Raw genomic sequence first — 21,836 nt, 5'->3', positions numbered from 1 at the left:
TTTTGATTCTTCTCGCAGCAACGAACGGAGCTCTATTAGAGCGATAAAATTTCAGTTCAATGGTTTGCCGGCTTATGAACGGTATATGTATGTAATTGAGAACAACTCGATGTCAAGCTCAAGGCAATTACTGTGGATCCATTCTCAAGTTAATTTAATGGTTCAATTAATTACGTGGTTGTCGATGCACGCTTTTGTAAAGGAAGCGCGTCGGCTTTCAGGAGGGTGTCAAAATTGATTTGTGTAGCAAGTTTTATTTATGGACCGCTCGTTCGTGGAAGTCGACTTAAATCGTGGTTTACTTTATAGTTGGGTTCGTGTACAACAAGTTGTTGTCAACATTAATTGAAACCTGGATCAATTTACAAATACAGGTAAAAGTCGGAATGTAGGCGTGCTTGCAATTAACGTGAATTAATTTTCCAAATTGCTGAAGTGTTCCCGAACAAAAGCGTTTTGCTCTCATGCTAAGCACATACACACGCGGAAAGAACTAATGTTAAGCATGTCGTCAATGTACCTATACAAAGAAAGTTTAGCCAGCAATTGTTTTCTTTGCAGTCTTTGACAAAGTTTTTCAGGATCCCACACACCAAAATTTTTGAAATGCTTCCAGCACCGCATCGAAAGAGTACAGCGCAAATTCATTCGTTTTGCGCTACGCCATCTCAGGTGGAGGAATCCGCTAACTTTGCCTAGCTGTGAAAACCGCTGTCAACTTGTTAACTTGGAACCTCTCAGTGCTAGACGCAATGTGACCAAAGTTTGCTTTGTAGGAGACCTTCTACAAGGCAACATAGACTGCCCTGATCTTCTAGGAATGCTGCATATAAATACACGCTGCCGTAGTCTAAGATCTCACCCGTTCCTCAATCTTCCACCTGCAAACACCAATTACAGCCGGTTCGTGATATGTCCCGTTTGTTCAATACTTATTATTTTGTATTTGATTTTAATGTGTCACGTTTAGCGTAGCTTTAAGCGTATTTTTTGTGTAATTGGGGTAAACATTTTATCTGTTGACTTTATGTGTAAATAAATAAATAAATACAAAGCACAAACAAACAGTAAAAGAAATTGCTGAATTTCAGCAAAACGTCGCTGATCAACTGTCGAAATTGCTGGATAGTTCAGCAAGATGAACAATAATTGCTAATATGTACTTAGTAATTCGTATTGCTGAATGTAAACAGCACAAAAAAAACAGAAAAAAAATGCTGAATACCAGCAAAAACAAAAAAAAATGCAGTGTAGGCTATAGCTTTCCATCGTCGGCTCACAGTTTCAGAAAAATGTTATCAACTTCTGGCAAATAAGCTAAACAGTAAGTTTTCCCAAGTAAAATACCATACAAATTTTAATTGCAATGCGCAAAATGTAGATCGTGCTAAAATATTGCACTATTACTCAGGAGCCGAAATTGAATCAAAAATAAGCACAACCTTGTGATCAGCTTAGGCGCTTGTCTAGTCTACACATACGCACACAGCCATTCATTGAAGGAATCCTGAAAAATTATAGAATCGACTGCTTCTATCATTTTTCTTGTCATTATTAATGTTTGCAGCACATCGGAAATGTATTACAAACATTAAAGCGGCCAGGCCTACTGTGCATCGTTTTTGATTTTGCAATGAAACTATTAAGTGGGGACATCCCGTACCAATCGCTCAGTTCCATATACAGTGATAGACATTCGTTTAGCCGAGGCCAAAAAATTTTCAAAAAAGTGTCAGAAAACTCATACAAAAGATTTTATGATAAAACTTTTTTATCGTAGTGATAGTACTTCTAGTACTGTTTTAAAAAAATGTGATAAATCACACTTATATATACACTGGAACAAAAACAAGGGTAAAAACCCTTCAAATGTCATTTTATGCCTAGACATTCGTTTAGCCGAGGTAAATGAAAAATTGGGTTTTCAATAGATTTTTTGCAATTTTGTGAGAATATTTCGAGAACATATCCCAAGGCATTTAGTTTATAACGTGTTAGCAAGATAATTGACCTTAAAAGTTTATTTATTTGTGAAATTCAGAGAAATATTATAAAAAATATGTCCCGATAAGGAGAAGCGATTATAAACAAATTTATTTAGGAAAAATTATTTCTCTAAACACTCAAACGTAAACTAGATTAGCAGTTTTGAAAATATGGCACAGAATTATTGTTAGAAATGTTCAAATTATTGCATAAAATGTCATGAAAACATTAAATATATTGGTTTTTGGTTGGTTAAACCTTAAAATGGGATTGATAAAAGCTAAAATAAATAGGGTAATTCGCCAATTGTTGAACGATTAGTACCGGCATTTTGGTTTTCGTTTGTTTTTCCGTGCATAATTCCACTTTAGTTGAAAAATATCCAGTGAACGTCTAGATCTACTTATCCCTTATACTGCCCATTGAATTTGTATTCCCTTAAATTCCATTTTCTAAGAGAAAATAGAACATTTGTATGGAAAGTCTGTAACCCAAATGTTGAACGCTTACTTAAGCTAGCTCATCCTAATGTTGGACTTTTCCCGCCAATTGTTGAACGGTTGAAGCTTTGTTCGTAATTGATGACGTATAACCCGACATCAACCTATCATTCACCTGTTTTTATTTTGGCCACCAAACCCAACATAGATACGACAGTTACCCGATGTGGGTCCAACAGTGGTCCAACATTTGATAAAAATTGACCCGACTTTGACCCGACATCCGATATTTTTTCACCCTAGCGGATTTTCTCCGGATTTTTTGTGTTTTGTGCCCAGCACATTTGAAGAGAGCTCTAGTGGACTGAAATCTGTTTAAAGATGACTAGATGCAAAAATGGCTGAAAAGATTTGATTAGAAGCGAAAACGACAGAAGAAAAGTACGCCTTTTAAAGCCCCTGAAAATCTTCTGGAAATCCATGGGACCCACTCAACCTCCAAGAACACTCATGGAACGACCCTGAAATCCCTTGAAATTTTCAAGTTGAAAACCTTTGGATTGCTCCTAAGCCTCCTGGAACGCCTTGAAATACTCCTGGGGCCCCCTAACACTCTGAATTCCTCTTGAACACCTCTGAAACGCCCTTGAAACCCATTGAAAACCACTGGAATCTTTCTGAAGCCCACTGGAACACCCCTAGAACATCCCTGGAACGCCTTTGAAACCCCACGAAATGTACGGTTCGGTAAACTGAAAAAAAAATCTAGCAGTCATGCTAACATCGTAGGTTATGCCAGTGTTCAACAATTGGATCATGGATGCATAATAATAGTGTGATAAGAAATAGTTATTTATGTAACGAGTGGCAAAAAGTTGATTTTTTCAGCACGAGTCGTGCATTTATCCAACGAGGCTTGCCGAGTTGGATAAATACGAAGAGTGCTGAAAAAATCGAGTTTTGCAACGAGTTCCATACAAAATTTTATGCAATGATTTTTTCATAATGCAACCCATTTGAGTTGCATAATGTTCATAATGCAACTCAAATGAGTTGCATTATGAACATTATACAACTATTTTTCATTATGCAACTCATTTCAGTTGCATAATGAACCAGTTCGGAAAAATTGGCCATTATGATACCAAAATGAGTTATATAAAATGCAAGGTTGCGACCATTCATTTGCAAAGATTTACATTCATTTGCTATTATCTCAGTTCAGAACAGTCCTGCAAAATATCAGTCTCAGTGCCTGTTTTTCAGCCGAAAATGAATGACTGCGGTGGTCGTTTTCAGTTCCTCGATGTGAGAACTGACAGAGTCCCAGAGCTCCATTCGTGAGCGACCCAACAAGATCAATTCCCAATCATCCACACACTACTCATGCTGAAAGGCCATTCGTCTCAACCGGTGGCTTGTGAGAGTGAGTGCCCCATACGTTAGCACGGGTGAAAACACTCAACTACAGAAAAATGAATGGAAATTTAGCCCTGTCAGCTCTCGCTTTCAGCACGCTGCGTGCGAGTGTGAGTACCTATTTCATTTCGCTCCCGTGTTGCTGATCCGAAAGCTGCTTTGACAGGAAAACCAAAACGGAGAAAATGAAAAAAGCAAAATATCGCTATCATAAAGGCCTGTCGAAAAATTGCAGCACTGGTTCAGAAGCATGCTATCGAAAAACAATGTATGGATGAATTTAACCTTGTAGTTTTATGTGAAAGTTTGCCGAATAACATTGGGGTCGCATACGCATACCAAAGTCGTGAGCGAGTTGTGAAGGCAACTTTCCACAGCGTGAATGTAATTTACATTCACCGCGTGGAGAGTTGCCTTCACAGCTCGCTCACGACTTTGGTATACTTTTGCGACCCCAATGTTATTCGGCAAACTTTCAGATAAAATTACAAGGTTAAATTCATCCATACATTGTTTTTCGATAGCATGCTTCTGAACTGAAATAATAGCAAATGAATGTAAATCTTTGCAAATGAATGGTCGCAACCTTGATAAAATGCAAATTATGATACTGAATTGCATAATAGTTATTTATGTGACGAGTTGCAAAAAGTTGATTTTTTCAGCACGAGTCGTACATTTATCCAACGAGGCTTGCCGAGTTGGATGAATACGAAGAGTGCTGAAAAAATCGAGTTTTGCAACGAGTTCCATACAAAATTTTATGCAATGGTTTTTTCATAATGCAACTCATTTGAGTTGCATAATGTTCATAATGCAACTCAAATGAGTGGCATTATGAACATTATGCAACTATTTTTCATTATGCAACTCATCTCAGTTGCATTATGAACCGGTACGGAAAAGTTGGTCATTATGATGCTGAAATGAGTAGTATAAAATAGAAATTATGACACCGAATTGCATAAAATATTTTTTTCAAATTAAATTACAATGAATATGTGATTTTAAACAATGTTAATCTGTTAATGACATCCTTCCAGTTCTTGTAACTATGGTGTGCCTTTGATATTTGTGGTCGATTTGCCCGCAAAGCTTAGTTCGTAACAGCAGTTTCTTAAAATTAATCTTAAGAATTGTGCAGTTCGTGTCATCAAAATTTTCAATCAATTTTTTTGACGAGAAATATGCATAATTTTGTAACTTAATTAGAGCAATATCGTGACCACATGTATATGCATCTACATCATACGTTTACGTTGGATGAAAATTACTTAAGTTAGATCTATCTATATATATAAAAATGAGTTAGAAGTCCCTTTGAGGCAACAAAACTCACGAACGGGTGAACCAATCAGGATGGCTTTTGCATGGTTTCATTCCTATTCGTGATGGCTGTGTTTATATATATATAAAAAGTTACGAAATTCAACTAGAAAAGTAAGAAAATTGATAAATTACTGATTTTTCTTGAACTGGGAAGACAATCAACACGATCTAAAATGAAACCAATCTAGAGTGCGATGCTATTTTGAGCTCAACAGTTGTCAAACCTCCACAAGACGGCAAGACAAAGTTTGCCGGGCCAGCTAGTATATAATAAAATATTCAGAAGCTTTTCAACATTTGGGTAGTGTTCAACAATTAGCGAATTACCCTAGTGCTGCGTTTAAATAAAGACATGCCCTAATACCTGTGGAGTATACCTGTTTGATACTAGCATTACTAAATGAGTTAGAAGACTGCTAAGTGAATGAACTGCAAGAAGTGTCAAAATTTGTGTACCCTGTTTATTTAAAAGCAGATGTTCATACAAAAAAGCAATATATGGTCAAACAATTGGCTTATTTCATTCAATCTGAAGAAATATATTATATATGCGTCTTAGTTTTAAACCACATTCATTTTTAGCAAAATTTATTTGAAAAGAACGTCTAAATTATGAAACAAGTAGTTCGTGCTAGAAATTTGAATACTTTCGGTGCCATTTCTCGAAATGTGAGCTTTCCAATGTATGTTATTTCAGCCAGAATACAATCTAGAAGATATTGAGAGTTATTAGAAGACGTAATAGTAGTAAACGCTGTGATTTATGCAAGTTAAACTTTTTTTTGTCTTTATTATAGAGACTTTCAGCCTGGGGCTGGTTCGTCTCTTTAACAAGTGAAACTATCATATTTCATCAAAACAATACTTAAATACGTGATTTTTTATGGTTTGCGTTTTCTTTTCTGTTAAAAACATTGTTTTTCGTAAATTTTCAACCTGAGCTCGTCATGAAACTTTCATTTGATTCTTTTGAAACACTTCCGATGAAAATAACTACTTCAAATCTCAATTTGGAAACATTTACAATACTATGACATATTTATATGAGATGCATGTAAAATTAATATGGCAACACTTCCAAAAATGATCTAATTCATGATTCACAAGTGGATCACAGGACACCATTTAAAATGATTTTGTTGGATATTTTTCCAAATTTGTTAGTTTTTTATTATTGAATTCTAAAAAAATGTACAATTCGGCTAAACGAATGTCTAGGCAAAAAATGACATTTGAAGGGTTTTATCCCTCGTTTTTGTTTCAGTGTATATGTAAGTGTGATGTATGACATTTTTATTAAACAGTACTAGATATACTATCACTACGATAAACAAGTTTTATCATAAAATCTTTTGTATGAGTTTCTTGACACTTTTTTGATAATTGTTTGGCCTCGGCTAAACGAATGTCTATCACTGTAGCTTAATGTGAAAAATCGGTGCGGGTGACGTAGCTAAGAAGGTTAATGTCACCTCTTGGTACTTGAATTCCTGGGATGAAACACAGAACCTTGTGATCAGCTTAGGCGCTGTCCATAAACTACGTAGACTCAAATTTGGCAATCTCAGACCCCCCTCCCTTTTCGTAGACTTTTGCTTATACAAAATTTTCGAAATTTGTATCGAGCGTTGTTTATGGACAGGCCCTTAGTACCTGTCAGGTCCCGAGGTTTAAATATATCTTTACATTACAGCGAAAGACGCACACTTGTGATGTCATCAAGAACCGATACACTTCACTAGTTTACAAAATAAAATGAAAGTCGTGAACTTCTATCAACGACCAAAATTTTTGATGCATAATTATGTGCTGATATCAAGATCATGCATCACAATAGTTATTTATGTAACGAGTTGCAAAAAGTTGATTTTTTCAGCACGAGTCGTACATTTATCCAACGAGGCTTGCCGAGTTGGATAAATACGAAGAGTGCTGAAAAAATCGAGTTTTGCAACGAGTTCCATACAAAATTTTATGCAATGATTTTTTTCATAATGCAACCCATTTGAGTTGCATAATGTTCATAATGCAACTCAAATGAGTTGCATTATGAACATTATACAACTATTTTTCATTATGCAACTCATTTCAGTTGCATAATGAATCAGTTCGAAAAAATTGGCCTTTATGAATCCAAAATGAGTTATATAAAATGTAAATTATGATACTGAATTGCATAAAAAATTAAGTAGAACAGTTTTTGAATTTATCCTGAAAGTCGAGCTCTTCAGTTTTTAAAAATATGGAATTTATTAAAACATAAATATCTTGCGTTGCGGTCAACAAATTTTCAATCTTTTTGCATAACTAGAAAGCTGAATATAATATGTTTCGATCATCAGAACATAATTTCTACATCAAATTAGAGGGATTCGAGATATTAGTGATTATATTGGCCAATTTCCTTAAATTTGAGCAAAATTTCAAAAAAATAATAATAATGAAGATTTGTATTTTTTAAATAAGAAAAAATCATTTAAAAAATTCTTTCTCAACATGTATATTTGAAATATTAGATGTTAGCCAGTTACAGTAATTTCAGCTAGTGCTACTGAAAAATATGTATGGAGGGAGCAACTTTGCTTAAAAATAGAACAAAATCGATTTCAAATCGAAAGCCTTGTATGGAAAGCCAAAAAAAGTTCCGCTTTACTGTAATTTTTTATCCTTCACGTTTTCGAACTCAGGGCATAATGCTACACTAAAAATGATCATCAGCTTTCCGAGTTCAAACATGCTGTAACTAGTGTTACCATTGTTTCGAGCATTTCTTCGCTTGGATGTCGCGGGTCTCGGGTACTCAGTGATCGCTTTCATCGCTAATTCCACAGAACACACCATGCGCCTCCCATATGTGACGCAGAAGAAGTGGTTGAAGTGGCAGGATGTATGAGCCTCTGTAAATGTCGCCGCCAGAGTTGATGTGCGCACTTACTGTAGGCTTATGTATGGGAGCCGTATTGTAGGCGAGCTCCCAAGAGCACATTAAATTTTCCTCTTAAACATTAGAAATTCCCAGAGAGTTCTTGGTGAGATTCAAAGAGGTTCTTTCAGAGATTCCTTCAAGAGCTCAGGTGCAGATTCCTCTAGGGAATATTCCTGAGATTTTTTCGGGTTTTCTAAAGGAATATTTGCTGAGCTTACATCACGAGTTTTTAGATTTTTTCAAAAATTAATTCCGAGATTCCTTTAGGATCTCCTCATAGTTTGTGAAGAATCAGCATTAAGGGAGCGTCCATAAATTACGTCACGCAAAAATTGTCCATTTTCAAACCCTATGGATTTCTTCAGGAATGCCTTCTGAGATCCGTCCAGGAACCCTACAAAAGCTTATCCAGGATTTTTCCCAGTGGCGTCGCGTAACCTCACTTTTTACCTGTGCACCGACCCTAAAACTTGTAATTGCAGGAGATTTATGATCAAAATTGAAATAGAAATGAGTGAAAGCAGCTATTCTTGTCATTTTCTAATTATTACAAGCAAATTTGTTCAAAAAATTCAAGAATTTATACTTGGTGCACAGGTAAAAAGTGAGGTTACGCGACGCCACTGATTTTTTCCAGGAGCTATTTCCAGGATCCTTTTAGGAAAAACTTATGGGTTTACTTCAAGTACTCCTTCCAGGATTACGGTAATTCCACCGGGAACTTCTTTTGAGAAACTCATCCGCCATACCTCATGAAGTTCCTAGAGGATTTCTTTGAGGAAATACTCCAGCAAATTCCTACTGGTTTTCCTCCAACAAATGAATTCAGGGTAGGACACCCGGAGACATTGCAGTTGCCAATATGATCATCTATATAAATAAAAATGGAATGGTGTTTGTATGGCTCGAGAACGGGCCAACGGCTCTACACCATTCTTTCAGTGTTTCATTCGTTCAGGGCTCCGACGTGTTCGTACGAAAAAAAAATATTTGGGAATATCGACCGGGAAGGCACCGAAAACGAAAAAGTTTGCGGTGCATTTTTCTACAGATCTGCATGTTAAAAAACACAGTAGGCTGGCAGAACGACGTTTGCCGGGACAGCTAGTTAGAAATACTTACTTCTTTAACCCTTTCAGGACGGTTGAGTCATTTGCACCTCGCTGATGCGTTCTATAGCAGCGAGGTTGGCGAAAAAGTCTTCCCGAAGGGGTTAAATAATAGACAATTTTTCTAGTTTAACTATGAAGTTTTTCCTTCTTTGAATCATATACGGTTCTTTTGAGTTATTCTGATATAGAGAACAGTGACTTAAATTCATCATTCCGTTTTCGACCAAACGGTATCTAACCAAATGATCCTTTCGGCCAAACGGCATTCGGCTAAATGACATTCGGCCTAATGGCCCGGAACCGTTTCTTCCGGGATTTCATATTTTTAGGAATGCTTTATGGAAGTCGAAAAACTTTCAAAGAAGCTAATAGAATAATCTCGGATGAAATACCTGGAGGATTCGCAGAACTCCCTGAAGAAATCTCTTGAAGTCTCAGAAGGAATCCAGGCAGAGGTTCCTGGAGAAATCTTAGGCGGAAGTTTTAAGGAATTTCCGAAGACACACCTGGAATCCCCCTGAAGAAGAAAATCCTAGGGTTATCGTGGAACAAATTTGTGGAGAGATCACGGAAGAAATTCTTGGAAGAATAGCGGATTTAATTTCTAGAAAAATTTCGCGTGGAATTTCGATGAAAACCAGGAACTCCTGAAGTAATAACTGAAAATATTTCTTAAGAAATCCAGGATTCTCTAGAAGAATCCTTGGAGTGCTTCCTAGATGAATCCGGGCAAGTGCTCTTGAAGGAATCAAAGACAGAGCCTCTTTAGGAATCTCAAAGGAGACTCCTGGAGGGTACCTCTGAAGGGATCCCAAATAAACCCCTGGAAGAATCCCATCAAGAACTCCCTGAAAAACCCAGAAGAAAGCCCTGGAACAAATTTGTGAAGAAATCGCAAAGGACATCTTTGCAAAATCCCGGATGGAATTCCTGTGGAATCCCAGAAGGACCTCTTCGAAGAGTTCAAAAGCAAAGCTGGCAAAATTTCCGAATCGTAAACAACAAGGCCACGCTGCGATTTTGAAGAGCTAGGAGACACTTTGGTGGGAGACTCGCTGTCACATTGATGTACACATGACAAATGGAAAACTCTGGTCGCCAAGCAATCTTTCAACATGTGCCATTTAAGTGTGCATTTCCATTGGTGTTCCTCGTCTCACTTTAAAACGTCGCACACTGTTGCGGATGGCCCAAAAACGTGATCGAAATTGTTTTGACCATGAAAACATGATTTTTGATCTTTGGTGTCTTCGGCAAAGTTTTTCTATAAAATAAGCCCTAATTTATGGATATATCAGTTTTGTGATCAATCCCCCTAAAAGTGAGAAACGGTTTCTAACTTTTTTATTTGTAAACTAAAAAAATATATTTGTTCAGAGAAGTTGTAGGCAATTTTACTAGAAACAACTTTGCCGAACATACAAAATTTCTATCTTTTGATTTGTATGTACATTTGAGGCGTTTTTTATGAAGCACCCCTAAAAATCAGTTTTTTGCTTATAACTTTTTCTAAGAATTTTTCACAATTTCCAAATGTTCTAGCAAATGTTTCGCCTTATTAAAACGCGTAACTTTTGCGAAGAAAGTATATATTTATCTCTCATATTTATCATGTTATTGGAAATTTCACTTTAAAAAAGGCTTATGTTTGACATACCCATTTGTTAACTTTCGCACGTTTTCGCAGACCAGGATTTTCACATTTGAAAATATGGAACGAGTTTTATCTATTGCAAATATAGCCAGTTTTAGCCTGATTTCGCCTGAATATTTAAATTTACATGCTAGAAATGACTATCATTATAAAATGTGTTACTGTAAAATGATCAAGATATCAAAAAAATGTACTTAGTGCTTTTCTTACATGATTTTCCCACATGAACACGCAAAAATGTTTTCACATAATCACTTGGAACTGCATCAGATGACTTTCACATAAAATATAAGTTTTTTTTTTTCAGATAAACAGTGGCTCTCATAGTAGTACGATAAGTCTCTTCCACAAAATAATCGATATTTTTAAATGCTCTTGCTAATGCTCATAAAATTTTTCGTGTTCATGTACACTTTGCGAAAATGTTAATTTGCAGAAGGTTCAAATAACAACAACTGATGTTTCGATTAATATTGATTTTTAATTTGTTTACTTGAAAAATGAAACTTATCTGTTAATATTAACACATATATATCATTGATTACTGTCATCATTAAATGTATTGCTTCCAGTTACTGTATGTATGTTTTTCTGTCCGAGGAAGCACAAGAGTCACGCAACAAAGACACCAGGAATTACAGAGAGGATCATAGACGTAAGTTTCCAAAAATCTAAACTAACACAGATCTCCTACATCGTCTGCTTGAAACATCTGATCCCATAATAAGGAATATTGGATTATTCCCTAAAAAAACTAGAACACCATAAACGTAGGATGCGAACAACCTTCTGCTCTAAACATATGACGAGATAGTAACTGGAAGCAATGAAATAAGTGATGACGTTAATCAATGATATGCGTTAATAATAACAGATATGTAATAATTTTCAAGTAAACAAATTGAGACCCAATTTTAATCGAATCATTAGATGCTGTTATTTAAACATTCTGAAAATTTACATTTCTGCAAAGTGTACATGAACTCGAAAAATTTTATGAGCATTAGCAAGATCATCCAACAATATCGTTTATTTTGTGGAAGAGACTTATCGTACTACTATGAGAGCCACTGTTTATCTGAAAAAAAAAAAACTGAAATTTTATGGGAAAGTCATCTGATGCAGTTCCAAGTGATTCTGTGAAAACGTTTTCGCGTGTTCATGTGGAAAAATAATGTAAGAAAAGCACTAAGTACATTTTTTTGATATCTTGATCATTTTACAGTAACACATTTTATAATGATAGTCATTTCTAGTATGTGAATTTAAATATGCAGGCGAAATCAGGCTAAAACTGGCTATATTTGCAATTGATAAAACTCGTTCCATATTTTCAAATGTGAAAATTCTGGTCTGCGAAAACGTGCGAAAGCTAACAAATGGGTATGTCAAACATAAGCATTTTTTAAAGTGAAATTTCCAATAACATGATAAATATGAGAGATAGATATATACTTTCTTCGCAAAAGTTACGCGTTTTAATAAGGCAAAACATTTGCTAGAACATTTGAAAATCGTGAAAAATTCATAGAAAAAGTTATAAGCAAAAAACTGATTTTTAGGGGTGCTTCATAAAAAACGCCTCAAATGTACATACAAATCAAAAGATAGAAATTTTGTATGTTCGGCAAAGTTGTTTCTAGTGAAATTGTCTACAACTTCTCTGAACAAACATATTTTTTTGGTTTACAAATGAAAAAGATAGAAATCGTTTCTCACTTTTAGGGGGATTGATCACAAAACTGATATTTCCATAAATTAGGGCTTATTTTATAGAAAAACTTTGCTGAAGACACCAAAGATCAAAAATCATGTTTTCATGGTCAAAACAATTTCGATCACGTTTTTATGCCATCCGCAACAGTGTGCGTCGGTAAGCTAGCTTGAATGACTTTATGGAGAGATCATGTATTTCGAGTATTTGAGCAAGTGAAGAATGCCTCGTACCCCTTAACAACACTTTTTCCAACGACGACTTCCAATGGTTTAAAAAAATCGATATCGATGTTAGTGACTGGCCTCAAAAATGCGGTTGGACAAATTCTTGAAAGTGCTGCCATCTGCGAAGGTCTTGGACGAACTTTCTTGATTTTACACCATTAACATTTACTTGACACCGTACGCATGGCCTCGAGATGTGGAACGTCTGGCTCAATTCATTGACAATGGTTTCCGTGTTCCCATGCAGAAACCGTAGATGATAGCCATCAACAAGCATAAATGTGAACGCATGATGCCTTGGTAAGAATCACAGGATATTTTGCTGCATATAAAACGTTTGGTGCGGTTCGTATTTGTTCTCCCATCCGTATAACTCCTTCTTCGTCCAAAAACGGCTGAAGATTGTTCAGCAAACCAGAGATGCATTTTGAACGTCTTCTGCAGCATTCGTCATTGGGATCCAGATGTGAATGCTCTACAGCGCGTAGAACCTTTTGTGAACATTCTTCATAGTATGTAATTCCTATAGAAAACTGTTTTGCATTTGGTTAACCCTTTGGAGCCGGAGAGGTCATATATGACCCCAACATAGAAATGGTTGTATAAATTCGCCCATTCGATAAAACAGAATACTGTCTTCGGCAAAGTTGTTGCAAATTGAGTCCTCTATTAGAGAAAAAATGGAATATTTGTATTTGGAACTTCATTGATAACCTAGAACATCCTGAACACTATTAAATTTGAAAAAAATGAAATTGGTTTAGTTTATATGTATCCATTTAGCCTTTGTCAAGAATATCAAAAGGTGTTTTATATTCTGGGATGTTCTAGGTGTTCCAAACTGTCCTGTTGTGAAGTCCTTTGAATCTACACGAATAATTTTATGTATTTCCGCCACAATTAATAGCATTGCATTAGCTACTGGGATCCGTGAAGCTCTTGACATTTACAATGTCATTTATAGACGCAATAGGGATATTTCAGGTCAGCCAAACAACCTTAGAGTTCAGGATTTCGGGTCCACACTCGTAACAGTATCCATATCTGTTATACTGAGAAACGCTACATAATCAACCGCAGTTACTGGAGCAATCTGAAGTCTACCAGCTTATTATAAACCTTTGGGACATCTAGGGTCGTCCAAACTGTTCTATAATAAAGTCCTTCAAATCTACAAAAAAAATTTATGTGTTTTCACCATATATAACTACAATGGCAAATATTTGTCATTATGAAAAACAGTCTAATGGTCCCTTAATAGTTTTGTATAATCTGCTGGGGTCCGCGAAGCTCTTGAAATCTCAAATGTTCAGAGACACTACAGGGATATTCCAGGTCAACCAAACTACTTATAATAAAGTCCTTCAAATCTACAAGAATAATTTATGTGTTTTCACCATATAAAGGGTGATACGGTCAAAATTTGGTCACACAATTTGTTTCATAACTTGAGACTGCGTACACCGAAACAGCTGATTTTTGAACCAGTAATGGTACATTATATGTAGCTTGTACCATAAAATTTTCATCAAAATCGGTTTAGTATTTGCGGAGATATTGTGAATCCTGGAAACTGCAATTTTAAAATTTTGTACAAAGAGGATTAAAAAATAAGAACGCATTTTTATTCTTTTATTTATAGAGCCAGAAATACTGAACCAAATTCAATGAAAATTTTTTTGTGTGTAAAGTATACATATCAAAATGTTGTGTAAAAATTTCATTCAATTTGATCCAGCCGTTACAAAGTTATATTTGTTTATGTGGTCAAATTTTGTTAAATTTTGTCAAGTCAAGTCAAATTTTGGTCACACATTTTTTTTCATAACTTTAGACTGCGTACACCAAAACAGCTGATTTTTGGATCAGTAATGGTACATCATATGTAGCCTGTACCATAAAATTTTCATCAAAATCGGTCAAGTATTTGCAAAGATATTGTTGAACCCTGAGATCTGCAATTTTAAAATTTTGTGCACAAATAAGAACACATTTTTACTGTTTTATTTATAGAGCCAGAGATACTTAACCGATTTCAATGAAAATATTTCTGTATGTGGAGTATGCATATCAAAATGTTGTGTAAAAATTTCATTCAATTTGATCCAGCCGTTACAAAGTTATATTTGCTTAAGTGGCACCCGGTCAGTTTTTTCCATATTCAAACTGCTACAACTTTGGAAGTATTCATACAAAATGGCTCAAATTTTTACTAAGAACATATTTTCATAATAGTATTATACTGTAAAATTTTGATAAAAATCGAAGCAGTATTTTTAGTTTGATAATCAAAATTGTGCTTCACTGACCTTGAATTTTCGAAAATTTACTATGGAACGCCTTTGTACAAAATTTTAAAAAGGTAGGTCGATGGTTTTATCTATATATCAACCAATATTTATTTGATTTTGATGAAAATTTTATGGTATAAGCTACATATAATGTAGCATTACTGGTCCAAAAATCAGCTGTTTTGGTGTACGCAGTCTAAAGTTATGAAAAAAAATTGTGTGACCGTATCACCCTTTATAATAGTTTTGTATAATCTGCTGGGGTCCGCGAAGCTCTTGAAATCCCAAATGTCATTCAGAGACACTACAGGGATATTCCAGATCAGCCAAACTTCCTCTGAGTTCAGAACTTCAGGTCTACACTCGTAAATGTATCCATATATGTTATACTGAGTAACGCTGCATAATCAACCGAAGTTACTGGAACAATCTGAAGTCTACTTTTTTATGATTAACCTTTGGGTAATTCACGGTCGTCCAAACTGTTCTATAATGAAGCCATTCAAATCTACAAGAAAAACTTCGTGTTTTCACCATAAATGATAGCATAGCATCTGCTGAGATCTATGAAGCTCTTGAAATCTCAAATGTCATTTAGAGACACTATGGGAATGTTCCAGGTCTGCCGTGAGCTCAGAACTTCAGGTCTACACTCGTAACATCAGCTATATCTGACATACTGATTAACCTAAAGTCTACTATATTTTTATGAACCTTTGGGACATTGAGGGTCGTCCAAACTATCCTGAAGTTAAGCTCTTGATAGTAACAGTAGTTAGTCTCACAATGAACTTTAGACTGTAATCTATAATGATAGTTTAGAGATATTCCATATCAACACCACTACTCCGGAGACCATAGCTTCAGGTCTACACTTGTGATAATAGCTTTTGCTACTACGTTAAGGTGTTACATAATCAACTGTACTTACCAAAGCAGTTAGAGGAACAATACAAGTTGTTATATATTTTTTAGATATTATGGGCTTCTTTATTTTATGAAGCTTAGTTGATAAAAACAACCACTGTAACTTTCAGAAGACTTGCTGGACATGATAGAATACAAATCGTAGCTTTTAATGGAAGAAGTTACCGTTACAGTCATAAACTTTAGGATCTAAACTCAAGTTTGGATGACCTGAATGATTTGATATTGTCTATTGAATTTTCAGAAGGCATGCTGGACATGATAGATTACAAATTGTAGCTATGTATAATGAAAGAAGTTACCAATACACCCGTAGACTATAGGATCTAAACTCAAGAACAGTTTGGATGACCTAGGATACCCCGACTGATCTGATACTGTCTAATGAACTTTCAGAAGACTTACTGAACATGATATATTACAAAACGCTGCTTTGTATAATGAAATCAGTTACCGTTACACCCGCAGACTTTAGGATCTAAACTCAAGAACAGTTGGGATGACTTAGGATATCCCATCTGATCTGATATTGTCTATTTAGAAGTCACCGTTACAGTCATAGACTTAAGGATCTAAACTCAAGAATAGTTTGGATGACCTATAATGTCCAGAAAAAATATTCCGCATAATACTCTACCGTTTTTATACTATTGAGTACCAAAACTACAGAAAAACGTAGAAAAAACTCCAGAAGAACGCTTGGATAAACTCCGGTTTCAAAGGGTTAAATCACCACCGAAATGGATGCAAATTTGACAGGACTCTGGTTTAGCAAGAATGGAGAACATTAATATTTCAAAAGGGCGTAACTGCTTTTGCAACCAATGCCTACTCACACAGCTGTGGATTTTATTCCATTCATCACACGCAATTCACATCCATTAATCGAAAAAGGAGGATATTTTCTTTCTATTTGTGCTAGTGGATTGCTCGAGAGGGATGGGATACGCTTCACAGCTTTGTGAGAATGCATTGTTTGGAAATGCAGTAACGCCCTTTTGAAATGATGGTGCCGTTATGGGAGCTTTGATTTTTCAACTTGTTTAAAATCGGAACTGCTCTAGTGGAGTACGATGGGACATGTTGTGAAAATTGCGTATCAAACTACAATAATCTTACTGGGTAATCGAGTATTCTGGCTATATAAGCAAGATGCTCTAACTTTGGACTAAAATTCATTTCAATTGTGAGTGTAAGCGTTGTTCTAACAGTCATTTTTTCCTTCTTTTTTTTCAGCACAATCTTGATTCCACTTCGCAACATTCGGCCAACTCGCCAGGCAATCTGGACCGAGGCACCTCCACCTCCAAACTCACGCCAAATAGTCATAAGTCGTCCAATAGTCTGCACAGTAAGAGCACGACCGGGTCCGGTTCCGGCGCTGCTTCGGCGGCGGCAGCCACCAAATCGCCCGAGGAGTGCCCCCTCTGCTACGACAATCTGCCGGCCGGCGACGAGTTCTACTCGTTGCTCAACTGCAAACACTACGCCTGCCGGGGCTGCCTGGAGAACTACCTGATGATCGAAATCTCCGAAAGCCGCACGGACATCAGCTGCCCGCAGTGTCCGGAATCGATGCACCCGACTGACATTCAAACGCTGCTGAAAGCGTTCCCCGCTGCCATAACCAAATACGAAGACTTCATGGTCCGGCGAGTGCTGCTGGCCGATCCGGACTCCCGGTGGTGCCCGGGACCGGACTGCAGCTATGCCGTCGTTGCCAGTGGCTGTGCTTCCTGCCCGCGGATACGCTGCGAGCGGCCGGGTTGCGACGTGCAGTTCTGCTACCACTGCAAGGCCGAGTGGCATCCGGATCAGACGTGCGATGCGGCCCGAGCGTCCCGCCAGAGTCCGACCAGGGCACCGTCCGGTAGTATAAGTCATGGTTCACACCATAGTAAGGAGTTATTGATCGTATTATGTTTTCAGTTTGCCGCTTTGTTTTGTTCTTGTGTGAATGTTTGCTTTTTTCTTGGGGATGTATCTTATACTAAACCGGTGTTAGCCTATCATTTGTTTGTTTCACATTCTCATATTACATTACTGGTTTACTGAAAATGATGTCGTACTAATCACTGCAATTTATTATGTTATTTTTGAATGAATCGTATTATGAGTCCGTTCAACAGGACACAGTTTTTTCTCTGAAGGAACAAATCAAAGTTTGTCGAATCTCTCGGGACAACATTTTCAAGCATTTCCTCACGGATTCACTTTTATCTTAACTGATTCCGTGCAGGTAAATCCCGACACGTATTTCTAATTGATGGTTATTATAGCCCAACAGGGTAAAGTATGACTTAGTCATCACCTGCCTCAAAGCAGCGCAAAGTTTAGTATGGATATCATTTGTTGCCAAGTTCTACGGCGCTGTTAACGTAGGTACGTCACACACCACCGTACTGAACAGGCCAGGCGCGCAATTAAAAACCGTGCAGCAGTTAATTCTTCGGGCGATACGGCGGCAATTTAGAATCATTTAGAAGTCAATCGGTTTTAATCGTTTCGAGTTTGCACCCTCTTGTTACCCCCTCTCACTCACCGACCGAACGAAGTGCAATAGCAGGTGGAAAAAGGTTTAGTTCAAGGACGGATTAATTGTTCTAAAGGAACGCGGCGGCGGCGGCGTCGTCGGTGGTTTCCGATAGCCGGCGCGTACAATTACATAACATTTCGCTCGCGGCGCGGTGCGGCGGTAGAACATTCTTGTAGGAGCTATACCTACAGAACACAGCAGAGGTGTGAATCGAACGTTTTGCCGCTGAGTCACACTGACATGTCAAGAAGGCGTGGTTCGATGAACGAATGCGATACGGTTTTATGTTTCAATTGACTCGCACTAAATGACTTATTTTCAGCAGAAGTAATGACATTATTATTCATCGCATGCTATTCAACGCCTTGATTGCAGTACATTTTGATGGATCAGCGACTTGCTATTTTAACTGAAAGCGTCCTAATGGAGGCAATCAATTTATCCACTTACTAAGTCAATCAAAAGCACTTACATTCATACAAAACTTCAATCATCTTAATGGTGTAACGCAAGGCTAAAACATCACCGTGCAAACAAAACAGCCGGTTCGCGGAACTCGCCATGTTTGTCAGAATGGAATTGCTCTTACTGAGGTTGTTGCCTCCTCCTAGAATCATAAATTTATCTCACGAAATGCAAAACAATTTCTTCGGAATAGGAAAGTTCCTGAGAAAGCCAGTTGTTCAGTTGGTATAGGAGAGAGAATTGCCTTCATCATCATGATTATCATCAGCAGATGTCTATATTCTTCGAAAATCATTTGCGTTTCTAGAGATGTAATACTTCGTTATGTAGATCCTGGGCTTTTATACAGATAATGGAATATAACCTTGTCGTACTTACATTACAAGATAAACGCGATTTTCTTCGAGTTCTTTTCTTTCTTTATTGAGTTTGCAACGTCACGAGTCAGTCACCGAGAAAAACATCTACTAAGTAATTGAGTTGGACTTACCTATTCAAAAATCGATTAGCCTTATGTTTTTCTACTCAGTTTCATCTATGAGTGGAACGACTCTTTCCCAATCGGCTTTCAACCCATCTCATGCTGAGCTCTTGACTCCCTTCAGGGATAGGAACATTTATTTACTATTCACTTAGAGCACCTTTACCGGTGCGCGACTAAACTAAATTACATAGCGCAGTATTATAGCGCTATACCTTATCGGGGGCTACTAACCGGGCTAGTAAAATAGCAGCGAGGCTTTCGGGAAACATCGAGCGCACAAATTTAAGCGCCCGATAGTTGCGGGGGAATCGATTGTGGGACGCTGTGGGATGTCTCCCGGGGCGTGAGCGAGAAACGGAAAATCTCGCTCTGCACGTCGAGGGGATTTCGGTGAATAATGGTTCGGGAACTGTGTAGATTACTGGTCCACCCGGAACAGGCTAAACGGCCATCCTGACCGAAATTCCTCCAGGAATTCCTCTGGGAATTCTTCCAGGAGTTCCTCTGGGAATTACTCCACAAATTTCTCCGGTAATTCCTCCGTTAATTCCTCCGGTAATTCCTCCGGTAATTCCTCTAGGAATTCCTCCGGTAATTCCTCCAGGAATTCCAGCGGTAATTCCTCCAGGAATTCCACCGGTAATTCCTCCAGGAATTCCACCGGTAATTCCTCCAGGAATTCCTCCGGTAATTCCTCCAGGAATTCCTCCGGTAATTCGTCCAGGAATTCCTCCGGTAATTCCTCCAGGAATTCCTCCGGTAATTCCTCCAGAAATTCCTCCAGGAATGGTAATTACTCTAGACATTCCTCCGTTGATTAATTCAGGCATTTCTTCGGGGATTCATTCAGGAAATCCTCCGGGGAATTTTCCAGGAATTCCCCCGGGGGATTCTCCAAGAATTCTTCTGTAGGATCCTCAAGAAATTCCTCCGAGGAACCCTACAGCATTTTCTCCTTGGATTCCTCAATAAACTTAATCTAGAAATCGGTCCGGGTATTTCTCTTGGGATTCCTCCAGGAATTCTTCCAGAGAATCCTGTAGCAATTGCTCCTGTGATTCCTTAAGGAACTCCTCCGGGAATGTCTTCAGAAATTACTTTTGGAATATTTCTATAGTTCTTTAACGATTCTTCCTTTAATTTCTTCTGGTATTCCTGCAAAAGGTCGTACAGGAATTCCTCCGGAAATTTCTCCAGCAATTCTTCCGGTTATTCCTACGAGGATTATTGCAGAAAATCATCCAGGATTGCTCAAGAATTTAACCGAGGATTAATCCGGAAGTTCCTCCGGGAATTTCATATACAATTTCTGTGGAGATTCCTCCTAGAATTCCTTCGAAGATTCCCCTAGAAATTCATCCGAAAATTAATCAGGTGAATTCCCGAGGAATTCCCGCAGGAATTTCCGTGAGGATTCCCTGGAGAAATGCCTGGAGCAATCCTCGGGGAATAGCCGGAAGGAATCCTCGGAGGAATTCCTGGAAAAAACCCACGAATGCATTTCCTGAAGAAAAATCCGAATAAATTTCATAATGAACCCCCGGAGGAATTCCTGGAGAAACTAATAATGGAATTCCTGGAGAAATTCTTGGAAAAATTCCCGGAGGAATCCTCGGAGGAATTCTCGGTGAAATTTCTGGAGGAATCCTCGGAGAAATTTCCGGAGAAATTCTCGCAGGAATTACTCGGAGAATCCTCGGGAATTCCCGGAGGAATTCCCGGAAGAATCCTCGGAGAAATTCCTGGAGGAATCCTCGGAGAAAATCCTGGAGGAATCTTAGGAGGAATTCCCAGAGGAATTCCTGGAGGAATTACTCGGAGGAATTCCCGGAGGTATTCCTGGAGGAATTCCCGGAGGAATTCCTGGAGAAATCCCAGTAGAAATTTTAGGTAAAATCCCGGAAGAGATTCCTGAGGAAATCTGGAATTCCTGGGGAAATCCTAGTACGTATTGCTCGAGGATACTCAGTAAAAATTCATGCTAGAATCTCAGAGAGAATGCCTGGGGAATCCCAGAAAAATTCTTCCAAAATAGGTTTCCATAATATTTTGTTTATACCGCAACAGTATTTGGCAATGACCGGTACGTAATCCGGTAACTAAATATAGTAGCGACCGGTGTGGAAATAAGTAACTAAACTAAAATGACAACTCTGTGGGCAATCATTTTACTCACCCAGATAGTAGCCCCCGGTAAACTTGCTCTTAGTTAAGAAACTTACTAACAGTCGTGAGCATTGCTGAAAATACGTGTGAAAATATCATTTCGACATATCTAGATCAATCAGCTACAGCTCATTTCAGAAGCTGAACCTTCTTCTTCTAC

General features: G+C 37.6%; 1 protein-coding gene across 7 annotated transcripts in view; it reads left to right on the top strand.

Annotated features, from left to right (window-relative positions):
- LOC109408278 (E3 ubiquitin-protein ligase RNF19B) overlaps nucleotides 1–21,836 on the top strand; it is a 289,705-nt gene that overhangs the window by 166,813 nt on the left and 101,056 nt on the right. For 4 of the 7 annotated variants that reach the window (XM_062847105.1, XM_062847100.1, XM_062847104.1 and 1 more), the window contains one exon: nucleotides 17,262–17,922. In XM_062847105.1, the coding sequence (XP_062703089.1) occupies nucleotides 17,262–17,922 (661 nt within the window). The remainder of the gene's footprint in view (nucleotides 1–17,261; nucleotides 17,923–21,836) is intronic. The other 3 variants (XM_062847106.1, XM_062847102.1, XM_062847101.1) reach the window with 1 other exon arrangement.

The sequence above is a fragment of the Aedes albopictus genome, chromosome 1 (genome assembly GCF_035046485.1).
Source record: "Aedes albopictus strain Foshan chromosome 1, AalbF5, whole genome shotgun sequence".
NCBI lineage: Eukaryota > Metazoa > Arthropoda > Insecta > Diptera > Culicidae > Aedes > Aedes albopictus.
The sequence above is the reverse complement of the archived record's forward strand: the minus strand, read 5'-3'. Positions and strand labels throughout refer to the sequence as shown.